We start from the raw sequence: 14,278 nt of genomic DNA, 5'->3' as shown, positions 1-14,278 counted from the left end.
CTGACCTCCTTTTTATTCTGCATTCATGCTCAGGGATTTCTGCTCATCAGGGTGTTGGGGCTGTTGTACACAATCCCGCTTGCAATCCTGTTTGCAACTGTAGAAGCTTCAGGGCAGACATGCTGCTTTGTTTTCAGCTGTAGCGGCCCTCCCAATTTCCTGCTGGAATCCTGTAAACATTCATACCACAAACGTTCCAGGGCTTCTTTTTGTCTTGCTTTTGTTGTGCCAGAGCACAAGAGCGCCCCTCAGATGGTAATAATTCACGTGGGTAACATGGGGAAGCATGACAGAACAACTGGCAAAGGAGAGTGATGTGTGGACGGTCCAGCAGCAATCCACCACTAATGCACCGGAATTGCATCAATGACATGCTGTTCGGGGCTGCTGCTGCTGCTGCTGCTGCTGCTAATAATAATAATAATAATAATAATAATAATAATAATAATAATAATAAATGATGATGGCAATTCTAGAAAAGCCCCCCCCCCAAAGACCCAGACTGTTCCCCGCCATCCGGTGGTTTCAAGGCTCCAGTAGAAGATGGGCGCGAGGGAGAAGAGAGGTTCTCTCGCCCCTTTGAAGCTCCCTCCTCTGGGCGGTGTCGGCGGCCGGGATCCGCTCCTGCCAGGTGCAAACGGAGGCCGCCTCGGCTCCGCCCGGCAGGAGGGGCCTGGTTACAGCAGCATAAGAGGCTCGCGTGCAGCGTCGCCGGCCCGAAACGGGGTGGGGCGGCTGCCAGCCTCCTTCCCCTTCTCTGCGCCCGAAAACCGTCGAGCCGCTTCGCCCGCCCGCCCGCCCGTCCGGGAAAGGGCCGGTCCCTCCCTCCGGGGCCTTCGGGGCCATGCGGCGCTGCGCCCTGCTGGCGTCCTTCGCGCTGGGCTATGTGGGCTACCTGCTGCTGGGCGCGCTGGTCATCTCGGCCGTGGAGCGGCCCTACGAGAGCCGGCTTCGGGCCGAGCTGCGAGCGCTCAAGGCCGCCTTCCTGCAGGAGAGCCCGTGCCTGCCCGAGGCCACCCTCGAGCGCTTCCTGGGCGCCGTCCTGAGCGCCAACCGCCACGGCGTGGCTCTCCTGCGCAACGGCTCGGCCGCCCCGTCCAACTGGGACTTCGCTTCCGCCTTCTTCTTCTCCAGCACCTTAATCACCACCGTCGGTGAGTTCTAGCCGGAACCCGTCCAGGCAGGCAGCAGCAAGGGGCCGCTCCCTCACCCCCGCCATGCAGCTGCCTTGCACGGCCTCCGGGTGTCCGACGCTGTCCTGAGGGTCCCCAACACAGAGACGACCCCTGGGGGTTCTGACGAGGACGAACAGGCTCCCTTGGCCCGAAGGACGCCCCGTCCAGCTGTTCCGTAAGGCTTCGGTGCCAGTCCAGGGTCGCGGTCTGTGCCCGACTGCCTTCCGAGTGACACCGGCTCCACTTTCCCTGCTGCCATAAAAGGGGGGATGTTTTCGCCTATTTCCCCGCGCAGCCCCCTGCCTGTTTATCCCGACGTAGGTCCCGCAGAGCCCACACGACTGACTCCCGTTAAGCGGGCGCCGGAGGGCAGGCTGGGTGCCCTCCTTACTCGGGCCAGTGCAGCCCTGATCAGCTGCTACTGCGTCGCCCTGGCCAATTTGGGGCAGGGGAAGCGGGCAAAGGGCAGAGATGCCCTGGGAAGGGTTCAGCACCGAGGGGTTTCTCTGGTCTGGAAGGGTCTCCTGCACGGCGGCGGGGGGGTGAAATTGCTCCCTGGCTCGGGGTTCCTGAAGAACTTCTGCGCCCCCTTTCCTGCAGAGCTGACTAAAGCTCGGAAGCCCCCGGACCACCTCCGGCCACACGTCCTGCTTCTAGGAGAGACGGCTGAGCGGGAAGAAGCTTCCCTCACTGTAGCGTGACCAATCCTGGTAACTCTTACGCCAGCCCTCCGGTGCTGGCCCTGACAGTCCTACTAATGCCAGGATCCTGCCCCCGCTGTTGCAAGTGTGGAGCTGAGGGCGAGAGGCTTGCGGCTCAGGGCAAAGCCACTCGGCAGGGCCCTGGCTCCCCTCCTTCGCCCTCCTTCAGCCTCTCTGGAGCCCCAACAGGGCTCCCCTGCCTTTCAGGGGCGGGGAGGCGCGCCTGCCCGGCAAACATGCTTTGCCCATCTCAGCCCTGCGACTGGGATGGCGGAATGGCCACGGCTTCTCTGCCCCTCCTCCCCCCAGTGTTTCTTGTGAGCAAGCGCTGCATGGGGGGGGGGGAGCCCGTAAGCGCAACCGGCTGTATTTGTGTATAGGGTGGAGTTGTGACTGCTCTGCCTGCAATCGCCTGCCAGGGAGTCGGTTTGCTGATCCACGTTTTCTGCATCCTGTTTTTGTCCTGGTGGGTAGGGGCAGGACAGGGACCGACCAGTTCCCCAGCTGTGCTGAAGAGCAGGCCCAGTTCCGCAGCGAGGGGGTTGGGGTGAAATGGGGGAACCTCAGCATGGTGGGGGTCAATATGCAGCACCCACAAACAGAGCACCTGGCACTCAACACAACGCAGCCGGCCCTAAATGGGCTGCAACAGAGAAGGGACCTACGAGCCCCTTGCGCCTTTGGGGCTGGACTGGATGAGGCTCCACAAATGGTTGTGGGGCTTCTCCTGCCTCGAGGGGGGCTCTGGGTGGTAGAAGCGCCAGCTGCAGCATGGCGGGCGTGGGCGGAGCAGCTGGTGCTTCTGGCCATAGGCACGAGGGGCTGGCTTTTCTTCCTGCTTGACTCTGCCCCTTTGTGTTTGTGTGTTAAGCCCAGTGGGGGGGGGGAGGAGAAGAACTGGCGCTCCCAGCTTGTTCCTCCTAGGCCTTCTGCAGCGCAGGGACCTGAGAAGGAAGTTGTGGTCAGGAAGTGCCTGAGTGAAATGGGAAATGGTTCCCTGCAGAAGGGCAGCTGTGCAGCCCCCCCCCCGCGCAGCCCCCTGTGGCTTCACTGAGCCACCTCTGGCATGCAATGGCCTCCACTCACTCTGTTCAACCACAACCCTCCTGCGAGCTGGCCACATTTCAACACGGATATTGCAAAGCTGGAAAAGGTGGAACAGAACAATCGGAGGGTTTCAGCGACTCCCCTGTAAGGAGAGCTACAATATCTGGAACTTTGTAAGAAAGCTCTGGAAAAGGACAAGCAAGGGGGGGAAATGACAGAAGGTGTGCCAAGTGAGTTTGGTGTGGAGAAAGTGGATCACACTGGAAATCCCTGGGGTCATCCACTGAAGCTGCACATTGAGAGATCCAGGACAGATGAAAGGAAGTGCTCCTTCATACAAAGCGCAGCTGAAGTTTGACATGTGCTCCTGCAGGGAGTAGGGATGGCCATCAATTTGCATTAGACACATTTATTGGAGGTTAAGGCAATCACTGGCTGCCAGTCATGATGGCTCTCCCTGCGCCGCCAGCTAGATTAACTAAGCACATAGAAGAACAAGCCTTGCTGAAGCAGAGCCAGCATGGCTTCTGCAAGGGAAAGTCCTGTCTCAGTAACCTATTAGAATTCTTTGAGAGTGTCAACAAGCATATAGATAGAGGTGATCCAGTGGACATAGTGTACTTAGACTTTCAAAAAGCGTTTGACAAGGTACCTCACCAAAGACTTCTGAGGAAGCTTAGCAGTCATGGAATAAGAGGAGAGGTCCTCTTGTGGATAAGGAATTGGTTAAGAAGCAGAAAGCAGAGAGTAGGAATAAACGGACAGTTCTCCCAATGGAGGGCTGTAGAAAGTGGAGTCCCTCAAGGATCGGTATTGGGACCTGTACTTTTCAACTTGTTCATTAATGACCTAGAATTAGGAGTGAGCAGTGAAGTGGCCAAGTTTGCTGATGACACTAAATTGTTCAGGGTTGTTAAAACAAAAAGGGATTGCGAAGAGCTCCAAACTGAGTGAATGGGCGGAAAAATGGCAAATGCAATTCAATATAAACAAGTGTAAAATTATGCATATTGGAGCAAAAAATCTTAATTTCACATATACGCTCATGGGGTCTGAACTGGCGGTGACCGACCAGGAGAGAGACCTCGGGGTTGTAGTGGACAGTACGATGAAAATGTCGACCCAGTGTGCGGCAGCTGTGAAAAAGGCAAATTCCATGCTAGCGATAATTAGGAAAGGTATTGAAAATAAAACAGCCGATATTATAATGCCGTTGTATAAATCTATGGTGCGGCCGCATTTGGAATACTGTGTACAGTTCTGGTTGCCTCATCTCAAAAAGGATATTATAGAGTTGGAAAAGGTTCAGAAGAGGGCAACCAGAATGATCAAGGGGATGGAGCGACTGCCTTACGAGGAAAGGTTGCAGCATTTGGGGCTTTTTAGTTTAGAGAAAAGGCGGGTCAGAGGAGACATGATAGAAGTGTATAAAATTATGCATGGCATGGAGAAAGTGGATAGAGAATAGTTCTTCTCCCTCTCTCATAATACTAGAACTCGTGGACATTCAAAGAAGCTGAATGTTGGAAGATTCAGGACAGACAAAAGGAAGTACTTCTTTACTCAGCGCATAGTTAAACTATGGAATTTGCTCCCACAAGATGCAGTAATGGCCACCAGCTTGGATGGCTTTAAAAGAAGATTGGACAAATTCATGGAGGACAGGGCTATCAATGGCTACTAGCCATGATGGCTGTGCTGTGCCACCCTAGTCAGAGGCAGCATGCTTCTGAAAACCAGTTGCCGGAAGCCTCAGGAGGGGAGAGTGTTCTTGCACTCGGGTCCTGCTTGCGGGCTTCCCCCAGGCACCTGGTTGGCCACTGTGAGAACAGGATGCTGGACTAGATGGGCCACTGGCCTGATCCAGCAGGCTCTTCTTATGTTCTTATGTTCTTAATTATGCCAGTGGCAGGGAAAGATGAATGGGAGGACCTACCTCTGGGCTTCCCTTTGGGGGATCTGCCTGTTCTAGAATGCTGATCTAGGTGGGCCTTTGGCCTGATCCAGCAGCCAGGCTCTTACCTGGGGGGCTCCAGTTCAGGGTGACTGTGAAGGCAAAGGACCTCTCTTGGGCTCCATTTCAGCATTGCAAGCATGTTCAGCTCCACTTTCCTCAGAACCCTTTTGTGACACAGCACAAAAGAAATCCACATTTTTTGTTCTTGAATGCCATAAAGATACCTTGTATTATTTGCCACTTTTAATGGCCTCCCACACTTGAGATCCCTAGAGAGACTCTCCCAAGGAAAGACGGCCCCAACCTGGCCCCAGGGCTGAGCAAGCAGGCAGCCCAGATACACTGGTGCTCCCACTGCCAGCCCACAGCCATGCTCATGCTTAGCCCACAGCAGGAGCAGCTGGACCCAGGGGAGGTGGCAGGGTTGGCTTCTGCGATTGGCTCCCTGGCAGGCCTGTGATGGCTTGGCCTCCCCTCTCACCAGCTCAGACGAGGCAGTGCCACATCTTGCCTGCACAGGTGGGAGCTAGGCCATCTTTCCCTATTTTATCTATTAAATTATTGTTTATTATTATTAAATTTTCCAGCCACTCTGGGCGACACACAACATAAAAACATACAATTCACATTAGAACCTTAAAATTCCAACAATAACACTAAAATCTAACCCACCCCAAAGGCCTGCCTGAAGAGCCAGGTTTTCAGGGTCCGGCGGAAGCTCATCATGGAGGGGACATGGCGGATGTCATTTGGGAGGAAATTCCATAGAGTGGGTGCCATGATTGAAAAAGCCCTCTCCGTAGTTCTCACCAATCTAGCTGTTTTAACTGGTGGGACGGAGAGAAGGTCTTTTGAGGCTGATCTTGATGGGCGGCAACATTGATGATGCTGGAGGCGCTCTTTCAGATATTGTGCACCTGTGCCCTCCAGGTGGGATTGGCTGCCCTTACAGGGGGCAGGTGCTTCCCGACTGACATGCTGTGAACTCTGCAGGCCATGGCAGCTATCAAAGAGGATTGGGCAGGAGGCACCACTGGCAGGCGGCCCAGTTGGTGGCACGAGGGCAGGGAAAGTCCTCAGTGCGGCATGCAACCCCCGCCTCCAGTGACCTCCTGTTTGCCAAAAAGGAACTCCCAGGCTGGGCTGTCCCTGCCAGGGGCCTCACTGGACTGGGTCTGCCCCCATGTGGGCTGTGACAGCATCAGGGTCAGATCATTGGCCAACCCACCTTCCTCAGCACAGGCTGGCAGCGGCTCTCCAGGTTTTCAGGCAGAAAAGGGCCTCTCCCAGCCCTGCTTGGAGAGATGTTAGGGACTGAGACCTTCTGTGTGCAAAGTGAAGTGTATGCCCCACTGCTGAGCTGCAGCCCTTGGAAGGAGACATGGCCAGCAGTGCCCAGTGCTTCTGCAGGGACTGTTGTGTGTCCTCCTGCACTGTGGCATAGCAGGCCATAAGGCAGTGGCCTTAGCTACATTTGGGAGCTGCCCTCTGTCCCGTGAGTGAGAGAGCAAACCTTGCAACAGGTTTCTCTTGTCCATAGACTGGCTGACATGTACTGAGGCCATCATTGCATATGTCCGGGGGGGGGGGAGAGGCTTCTGTTCTTGGCTAACTGAGCCCACCACCACCACCACCAGCGACAGTTTGTTCCTGGCCTGCCCTCTGCATGCACTTTCCCTCTTCCTTTCTGCCACTTGTGTGGTTCTGTGCTTTTCCATGACCAGTGAGATCCAATTACTTCATCCTGAGTGGCCAAAGGGGCTTTATCTCTTAATCAAGCAAAGTCCCTCTTTTTGCCTCAGATGCAGACTGACCCCTGGAAGACCTTGGCCTAATGCCCTCCCTGCCTCAGTCCCTGCTCCCCCAATCTGTTTAAGGTGTGTGTGTGTGTGGGGGTTGGATGGATCATCCGGTCCAGCCCAGCCCAGCATCTTCTCTAGGCCACAGATGCCCGAGCAAGGCCTGCCCAGACTCAGAATGCAGGAAGAGGTTTCCTGCTGAATCAACACATTGGTCCATCTAGCACAGGGCTATGGAGACGGTGCCTTCCCGGTGATGCTGGACCACAGCTCCCATCGTCGCTGACCCTTCACCCCGCTGGCTCCTGGGCGGGGGAGCTCCAAGACCCTTTTAACTGGAGTTGCCAGGGACCGAACTTGGAGCCCTCTCCTGTCCCGCTCCTTTGTTGCAGCCATTCAAGGAAGAGGGTTCTGCTGCCTCCTGCCGTGATGGTTCTGGTTAACGTTTAGCCTGAAATCATTGTGCATGTCCTTTAAAAAGCTCCCTTTTTGCCAAGGGCAGGACAATGGTTTTCCCCCCAACCCCTAGCAAATTTCTTTCTGAAGGCATCCTAGAGAGCAATGAACTGTTGGCATGTTCCCCTGCCAGTCTTTGCTCTTGTGTTCTTTGGCTAAAAATACCCTCCAGCTTCTTCAGCCGTTCCTCATATGATTTGGCCTTTATCAGGGCTGGAACATCTCGCACATGTCAGCATCCTTTGTGTGCGCATGGAGCCTGACAACAAGTGCCGCTCCCTCCCACCCTGGGTCTTTCTGGTGCTGAATGGCGTTCATGCTGTTGCTGCGGGAAGAAGCAGCCCTCCTCTTGAGGTTCCAGCAACAGCATGTGGGCCACTTGTCTTGTGTGCAGCTCATCTGCCCTTGCCCCAAAATTCTCCCTAGAAGGGCTGATACCTGTCTGCCTGCCTCCTCTCTGAGCTTCTCTCTACCCTCATTTGCCTCACTGTGCTTGTTCAATTCTTGGAAAGAAAAATCCAGCTTTGCACCACTGGCCTCCACGTCAAGTGGCTGTGGATGCCTTTGCTGAGCTGAATGAGACTTATATTCAGCTTCTATTCATGCGGTGGGTGGGTGAGGCTCAGCTGTCAAGGTGCTACCTCCTGACCACTAGAAGCTGACCTCAGCCCAACTCTTGGCTTTTGAGAGTTTGCCTGCCTGTTATCAAGTCTATTTGTTCAATTTTAAAGATCAAAGGACCCAGTTTCTTTTAAAAGAAAGAACAGAATCTCATGCCCAAGTCAAACCCTGCAGTTGTGGTGGGCATGTGGCCTACCTGCTACTCACTGTGCCGCTCTGTGTGTGGCTTACAGCAGGCTGGGCCCTTATCCCTTCCCTTCCCCACAGGCTATGGCTACACCACGCCACTCTCGGACGCGGGCAAGGCCTTCTGCATCTTCTATGCGCTCCTGGGTGTCCCCTTCACCATGCTGATGCTCACGGCAACTGTGCAGCGCCTTGTCGGCATCTTCACCTCTGGGCCCCTGGAGTACCTGACGGTGCGTTGGGGGTACAACCAGCGGGCCCTGTCCTGTGGACACCTCTTGCTGCTGGCTGTGGTGGTGCTGGCCGCCTTCTTCCTGGTGCCTGCAGCAATCTTCAGTGCCATGGAGGAGTCCTGGAGCTTCCTGGATGCCTTTTACTTCTGCTTCATCTCCCTCTGCACCATTGGCCTTGGGGACTACGTCCCTGGAGAGCAGCCAGGGCAGCGGCTGCGCTCCCTCTACAAGGTCTCCATCACGGGTGAGCATCACCCTGCGCCCCACCAGGAAGCAAGGGTTGCATGTGGGCAGGGTGCCAATATCTGCCCTAACTTGGTTCCCCGATAGCTGTACCTGCGATCCAGCTTCCCAGCCGTAACAACTAGAAGCATGCTAACTATTTTAAAATGAAAGCTGGGATCCCCAGGAGGCTGAACTCGGCACCCAAGCACCATAGCCTTGGTTGGAGGGGGGTGGGAGGAGGAGGCTGGTCGGTCGGCTTGGGCATATGCCTTGTGATGACCCTCGTGCCTGGCTTTGCTTTGGGGGAGGGGAAGGGGAGGCAATAGTTCTTCTGTGTTCACCTTGTTCTCCTCCTGCCCCTTTTTTCCAGTTTACCTCCTCCTGGGTTTGATGGCAATGCTTCTCTTGCTCCAAACCTTCCACAAACTGGCGGACTTGCATGGCCTCTCTGACCTGGTCTTGCTCCCCCACGAGCTGGCCCAAGAAGAGGACCATGAGCGCATCCTAGAGGAGGAGGAGCAGGGCCCTCCCTCGGAGCCAAGCCAGATGGAGAAGGCCCCGGTGCAGCCCAGCTCTGGAGGGCAGGCCAACTACTCCTCCATCAACAGATAGCCACAGAGGGGCCAGGCGGGAGCCTCAAAGGACAACTGGCTGGCCTGAAAACATCCTGTGCCTGCTCTGCTTTTTCACCGACCCTGCGGCCTTCCGGTGAAGAAATCCCAGAGAGCATCTGCAGCCCCTTACCTGGGGGGTTATCTTTTTACTCTCCGCCACCCACCCACGATTTCCCCAGCCTTTCTTCCATTCTTACCATCCCTGCGCATGTGTAGCAAGCACAGACGATAGACTGCAAGCCAGTCTCCCTCCCTCCCTCCCTCCCAGGGGCAGGTGGGTGGGGAAAGGGCCATGCCTGGGACAAGGAGCTGAACCAAATCCGGTTCTGTGGCCTGGACATGTCTGCAGGGATGTCACTGGGTGCTGGTGCCTGTGGGCTGTCAGATTTATCTTCGCAGATATAAAGGGTAGTAATTTTATTTAAAAAGGAACCAAAAATGAAGCTTGAACTTGCAGGCACCGAATTCCACATGAGGATACCAGATTCTGCAACTGTGGAACACTGCATCCTCCTGCCCCCAAGGGCCAGGCTCTCTGCAAAGCCACCCCTACTGATTAGGGGCAGGCACTTTGGTTTCGCCATGGAGGAGGTTCATGAAGACCCTGTTGCAAAGCTGGCTGCTGTGGGGGGAAGGAGGGTTGCTTTCCACCCCCACCCTCTTCTTTGGTCTTGCGTATCGCCGCCTTGGTTTAATTTAACACAGCTACAAAAGTGGGCTTTAACATTACAGAAAAGTATTTCCAACGGTGATCAGCTTTGCAAGAGTTGAGCTGTTGCAACCACAGTCCTGCTGCTCAGAGGGGATCAGCCACAATGCCACAGTGAAGACTTGAACTGAAAGGGAGCAGACCAAAAGCATGGTGGGGTGGGGGGTGGGGAGGTGGAAATCAACGGTTTGCCCTTGACAATACAAAGTGCCTTTTTTTGCTTTTAATGTATACTTTAATACTGTGTGGAATGGGAAATACTGTATTTAAGCGGCTGGCCTGGTTTCTGCATTTTCTGGGGCAGTCAGCGGAGGGAGAACAGACAGGCTGAGTTGAGAACAGGAGGCTGTACGGGGGGAGGAGAGAACTGTGCCCCCTGAGCCCTTCTGCGGAGGGACTGCCCTCTTCCCCTCCAGCACACCTTGCCCTCACCGCCAGCCCCTGGACACTCACACCGGCTCCTTTTATAGAAAACTTTTATTGTTCCAGTAACTTTAGTGAGGTGGGGGCACGGAGGAGGGAGGAGGCAAGTGGAGCTGGCCCTCATTGCCACTGGGAAGCCTGGAGGAGTAGCGGGGAGGGGCACGCGGCTGAAGTTCCCACCCCAGTACGGCCTTGGCTTGCAGCCCTAATTAAGGTCACCTGCTTTCTTTGGCAAACACACTGAGGTGCCCAACGTGGCACCAGATTCTGTGCCAGGAGGACGCTGGGCGCCAGGGCCGGTGCAAGGCATCAAAAAGCCAGAGAAAGGAATTAAAGAGAGTCTCTGGCAGAGCGTGAGGAGAGGGGTGTGTGTAAGAGTGGGCATGAGCCCTTGCACAGAGGGGGTAGTGGCCCCCTCCCCCACAGGGCCAAAACAGGCTGTGGAGGAAAGTGGCTGGACTTTGCAAAAGGTCTTCCAGTGGCAGAAGGGGGAGGGGAAGGCTCTGTTTGGTGGCCGAGGGCAAGCCTCAAATTTAGCTTCCCAGGGATCTACCACTTTTGCATATGATGGGGGCTGAACCATATTTTTGGATTTCTCCCCTCCCCTCCCCTCCCCCTGGTTCTTGGCTGGTTAGGGGGTATAGTTGGTCCAAACACTCCCACAAATGCCCTGGGAGCGGATGAGACCCCCCCCCCAGCCTAGGTGCATTTCCAGGCCACCTCTGGGGGTGTTACGGGGGGTGGTTCTCAGGGGCTTCTGTTTGCTGGTGGGGTGAGAACCAAGACAGAGTGGGGGGGATTTTGTTCTGTGTTGCCCCCTTCATCCTAACAGCCCCTCCCACGGTCCCAGACTATACAGGTAATAAATACTTCCCCAGCCGCTCCTGCTCAGGCTCGACTGCGGGGGGCAGGAACACAGCGGGGGGGCTGCCCAGCAGGCATTGTGCCACGTGGGCACAAGCAGCGGTAGGAGCCCTCCATGTTGAGGCAGCGCCCGCCTGGGCAAAGCCCCTCCGTCTCGCCACATTCGTCGATATCTGTGGGACGTAGAGAGGCAAAGATGTCAGAGCAAAAGGGGGTTGGGCTGGGGCGGGACAAGGGGGTTCAGCCACACCAGCCAAACCATCGCTTGGGTGATAAGGCGGGTGCAAAGGGCAGGGGAGCAGTCGCTTTCCAGAGGAGGCGGCTTCATGCTAGGTGGGGTCAAAGGTGAAGACCAGGTCGGGAAGGTCAAGGTCAGGGTTCCAACTCTTACCAAGGCAGGCCATACGGGCTGGGTCAAGGCGGTACCCTTCGTGGCAGTGACAAGTGAAGCCGTCAGCAACACGGACGCAGCGCCCGTTCTCACAGCCGCTCAGGATCCCACACTCCTCCGCCAGGAACCCTCCAAAGCCCTCAGAACGGCCTGGGGGGGCAGATGTAGGGGGGCTTTAGCAAATGGAAACCCAGCTGAGTCCAGCCCACTTTCCCACCAGGCTCTGGACATATCCAGCCTGTAGCCATCCCAGAGCCACTCCACAGAACCTCTTGCCTGTGATCCGGAGTGCCCTGACCCTGCCACTCATCGACTGATGCTGGGGCTCCCCTCCTCTGTGCATGCATGTGCACATGCACCCCCCTCCTGCCTGCACTCACTGTAGTCTTCACTGGCCCTTCCTGGCCGCTCCAGGTAGGAAGGCACATTGCTCCTGCTCCTGCTGCTGCTTGATGGGTGGTGCCATTCTGGCTCGGGGGGGCTGCGGGGCCGGTAGCTCCCCCGGGGAGGCTCAGCTGGGCCCTCATGCCGCATATTGCTGTAGGGCAGGTCCTCGAAGTCGGTGAACTCGTAGGGTGATGGGCCGTAGAGCGAGTCACGGGGGAAAAGGTCGTAGTCAGGAACACGGGGGGGGGCAGGGCGAGGTGGCGGGGCAAAGATCTCTGGGCTGTAGGGCAGGAACTCCCCCCCACCATACTCGAAGGGCAGACCCACACTTCCCGGACGCACCGCCGGCCCATAGCTGGGGGGCCGAAGGATATTGCACAGGGCCTCAAAGTCATCTGGGGAGGGAAAGACAGCGTGAGTGAGGGGTCACAGGGTCTCTTCTCCCCCACTCTCACCAAGACTATGCAGGAGCTCTGCCGAGGGTGGGGGTTCAGGTGTGGAGTTTGCAATAATCACAGGTAACAAAGCCTCCCTCTTGCAAGTTGCCAGAAGAGGGGCTTCCTACCCTCCACCCCACATTTTGGACACAGGTTTATGAACGGATAATGTTAATTTACATAAAACCACAGAGTAGCTGGAATTCTAGATTTAAACAAACACCAAACACAAGGGAGGCCTTGGGGGGGTTGCAGCACATTCGCCTGGAAGAAGAGTGGGAGAAGACCCCTTTCCGTGGCCCCCCAAACTGCTCTGTTACAATGCATTTAGGACCCCCCAGGAGCTACTGCAATCTGTTCCCCCGGGAGCTCTGGAGGTCAGATCATTGCTCCATCTGCTTCAGTATTGCCTACACTGACTGTCAGCAGCTCTCCCAGAGCTTCTGTCTGGAGTCTCTTCCAGCCCACCTGGGAGAAGCTCTTGGGCTCTTGCGCATGCAAAGCAGATGTTCTGCCAGTGAGCTGCAGCCCTTCCCTTTGGGATCACAGGAGGCTGCTTACACCAGTCAGACCATTGCTCCATCTAGCTCAGTGTTGCTCACACCGACCGGCAGCATCTCTCCAGGGTTTCCACTCAGGGAACATGCCCAGTCCTACTGGGAAATGCTGGCGACTGAACCAGGGACCTCCTGCACGCAAAAGAGTTGCTCTAGCACTGAGCTTTGACCCTTCTCAAACACGTAGGCCAGGAGTCCTCCAGCACGGCACGGCACCCAAGGAGAGGGCTTTACCTGAGTCACGGGCCGGACACAGAGCACAATCCATGTTCCAGGCTTCCCCATGGAGGCAGCAGCACTCTGTGTAGGTGGCCAGGCGGTCAAGGAGAGGGCGGCTGCACACGAGGTCAGGGCCCACCTCTTGCCAGCACACAGCCAGGTTGTCATCTGGGGGGCAGTTGGGGAGGGGAGAGATTGGCCAGTGCATATAAACCTCTGCCAGACTCTTTCCTCCCTCCCTCTCCAAAGCCATGCACATATCCCGGAAACAGGCACAAAGATGGGAGAGGCGGCATGCAGTGGCCACTGGCCAGGGTTTGAGAAAGGATCAGATGAGCCCCAAGGGCATTCAGCCTGGATAGACAAAACTGTCCCACCCATATTCACAGGGTGACCGGCTGAGCCTTCAGATGCTCAGAATTAGCTTCAGACAACGGAGGGCACCCTCCCAAGGCACCCGCCTGGGAATGGGAAGCATGAGGAAAGGAGGGGCCCCAGACCCCGAGCGTTGGTAACAGCTCCCTCCACTACAGGCTGGGGTGGACTGATTCAGCCAAGGGTTTTGGAGGGAGGAGATTTCATTAAGGGCACTCCTAAATTCCTCCCATAATGGGACCACCAGATCTCTCCCCAGCCAACAACCCAACTAGAAATAAGTGGTGGGTCAGGCAATATTCTCCTGATAAATGAACTTGGAGTCTCTAGAGATCCCCCTCGCAAGAGAAAGAGGCAGGATGGGTGGCATTAGAGGAGGGAGAGAACAGGGCAGGGGTCTGCCATTTGGGTTTTTAAGAAGCCCTTACCGGAGCCTTGGCTGGCATTGGCCACACAGCGGCGCTGGGAGGCATCGAGGACCAGGGGGGCAGCACAAAAGCAGTAGTAAGAGCCAATGGTGTTGATGCAGCGCCCCCCCACGCAAGGCTCCGCCTCCTCGTCAAGGCACTCATCATTATCTGTGATGACAAGGAGGGTATCAGAGTTTGGGGGGGCAGATATGGGACTCAGGGCCCTTGGAAGCCCCTCCCCTTGCTGAGGAGGTGGAGGGGGGCACAAGATCTCACCAATGCACTCCAGGTGTTGCATCTCATAGTAGTAGCCATTGGGGCAGTAACAGGAGTAGCCTGGGATCGTGTTCACACAGACCCCACCCTTGCACACCTGGGCATTGAAGAGGGCGCACTCGTCCACGTCTGCACAGGAGGAGCAAGGTGACGATGAGAGAGGGAACCTAGGAGTCCAAGCTCCTGACCCCCAACCCTCTGCCACAAGGATAGGAC

The 14,278-nt window shown here is 56.1% G+C and overlaps 2 protein-coding genes across 7 annotated transcripts in view; one reads left to right on the top strand and one right to left on the bottom strand.

Annotated features, from left to right (window-relative positions):
• The first annotated feature begins 670 nt into the window (after positions 1 to 670).
• KCNK6 (potassium two pore domain channel subfamily K member 6) lies at positions 671 to 12,313 on the top strand. The gene is made up of 3 exons (XM_061597714.1): positions 671 to 1,154; positions 8,024 to 8,419; positions 8,771 to 12,313. The coding sequence occupies exons 1-3, from the start codon at positions 845 to 847 to the stop codon at positions 9,010 to 9,012; spliced, it is 948 nt and encodes a 315-aa protein (XP_061453698.1). The 5' UTR covers positions 671 to 844; the 3' UTR covers positions 9,013 to 12,313.
• Positions 9,417 to 14,278, bottom strand: part of LTBP4 (latent transforming growth factor beta binding protein 4) — a 39,922-nt gene continuing 35,060 nt past the window's right edge. For 5 of the 6 annotated variants that reach the window (XM_061597709.1, XM_061597708.1, XM_061597710.1 and 2 more), the window contains 6 exons: positions 14,063 to 14,191; positions 13,805 to 13,954; positions 13,017 to 13,169; positions 11,782 to 12,183; positions 11,402 to 11,551; positions 9,417 to 11,183 (listed from right to left, as the gene is read on the bottom strand). In XM_061597709.1, the coding sequence (XP_061453693.1) occupies positions 11,035 to 11,183; positions 11,402 to 11,551; positions 11,782 to 12,183; positions 13,017 to 13,169; positions 13,805 to 13,954; positions 14,063 to 14,191 (1,133 nt within the window). In that variant the 3' untranslated portion in view covers positions 9,417 to 11,034. Of the gene's footprint in view, positions 11,184 to 11,401; positions 11,552 to 11,781; positions 12,184 to 13,016; positions 13,170 to 13,804; positions 13,955 to 14,062; positions 14,192 to 14,278 lie in introns of those variants that run through there. The other variant, XM_061597713.1, reaches the window with a different exon arrangement.

This window comes from Rhineura floridana, chromosome 15 (assembly GCF_030035675.1).
Source record: "Rhineura floridana isolate rRhiFlo1 chromosome 15, rRhiFlo1.hap2, whole genome shotgun sequence".
NCBI classification, from domain to species: domain Eukaryota; kingdom Metazoa; phylum Chordata; class Lepidosauria; order Squamata; family Rhineuridae; genus Rhineura; species Rhineura floridana.
The sequence above is the reverse complement of the archived record's forward strand: the minus strand, read 5'-3'. Positions and strand labels throughout refer to the sequence as shown.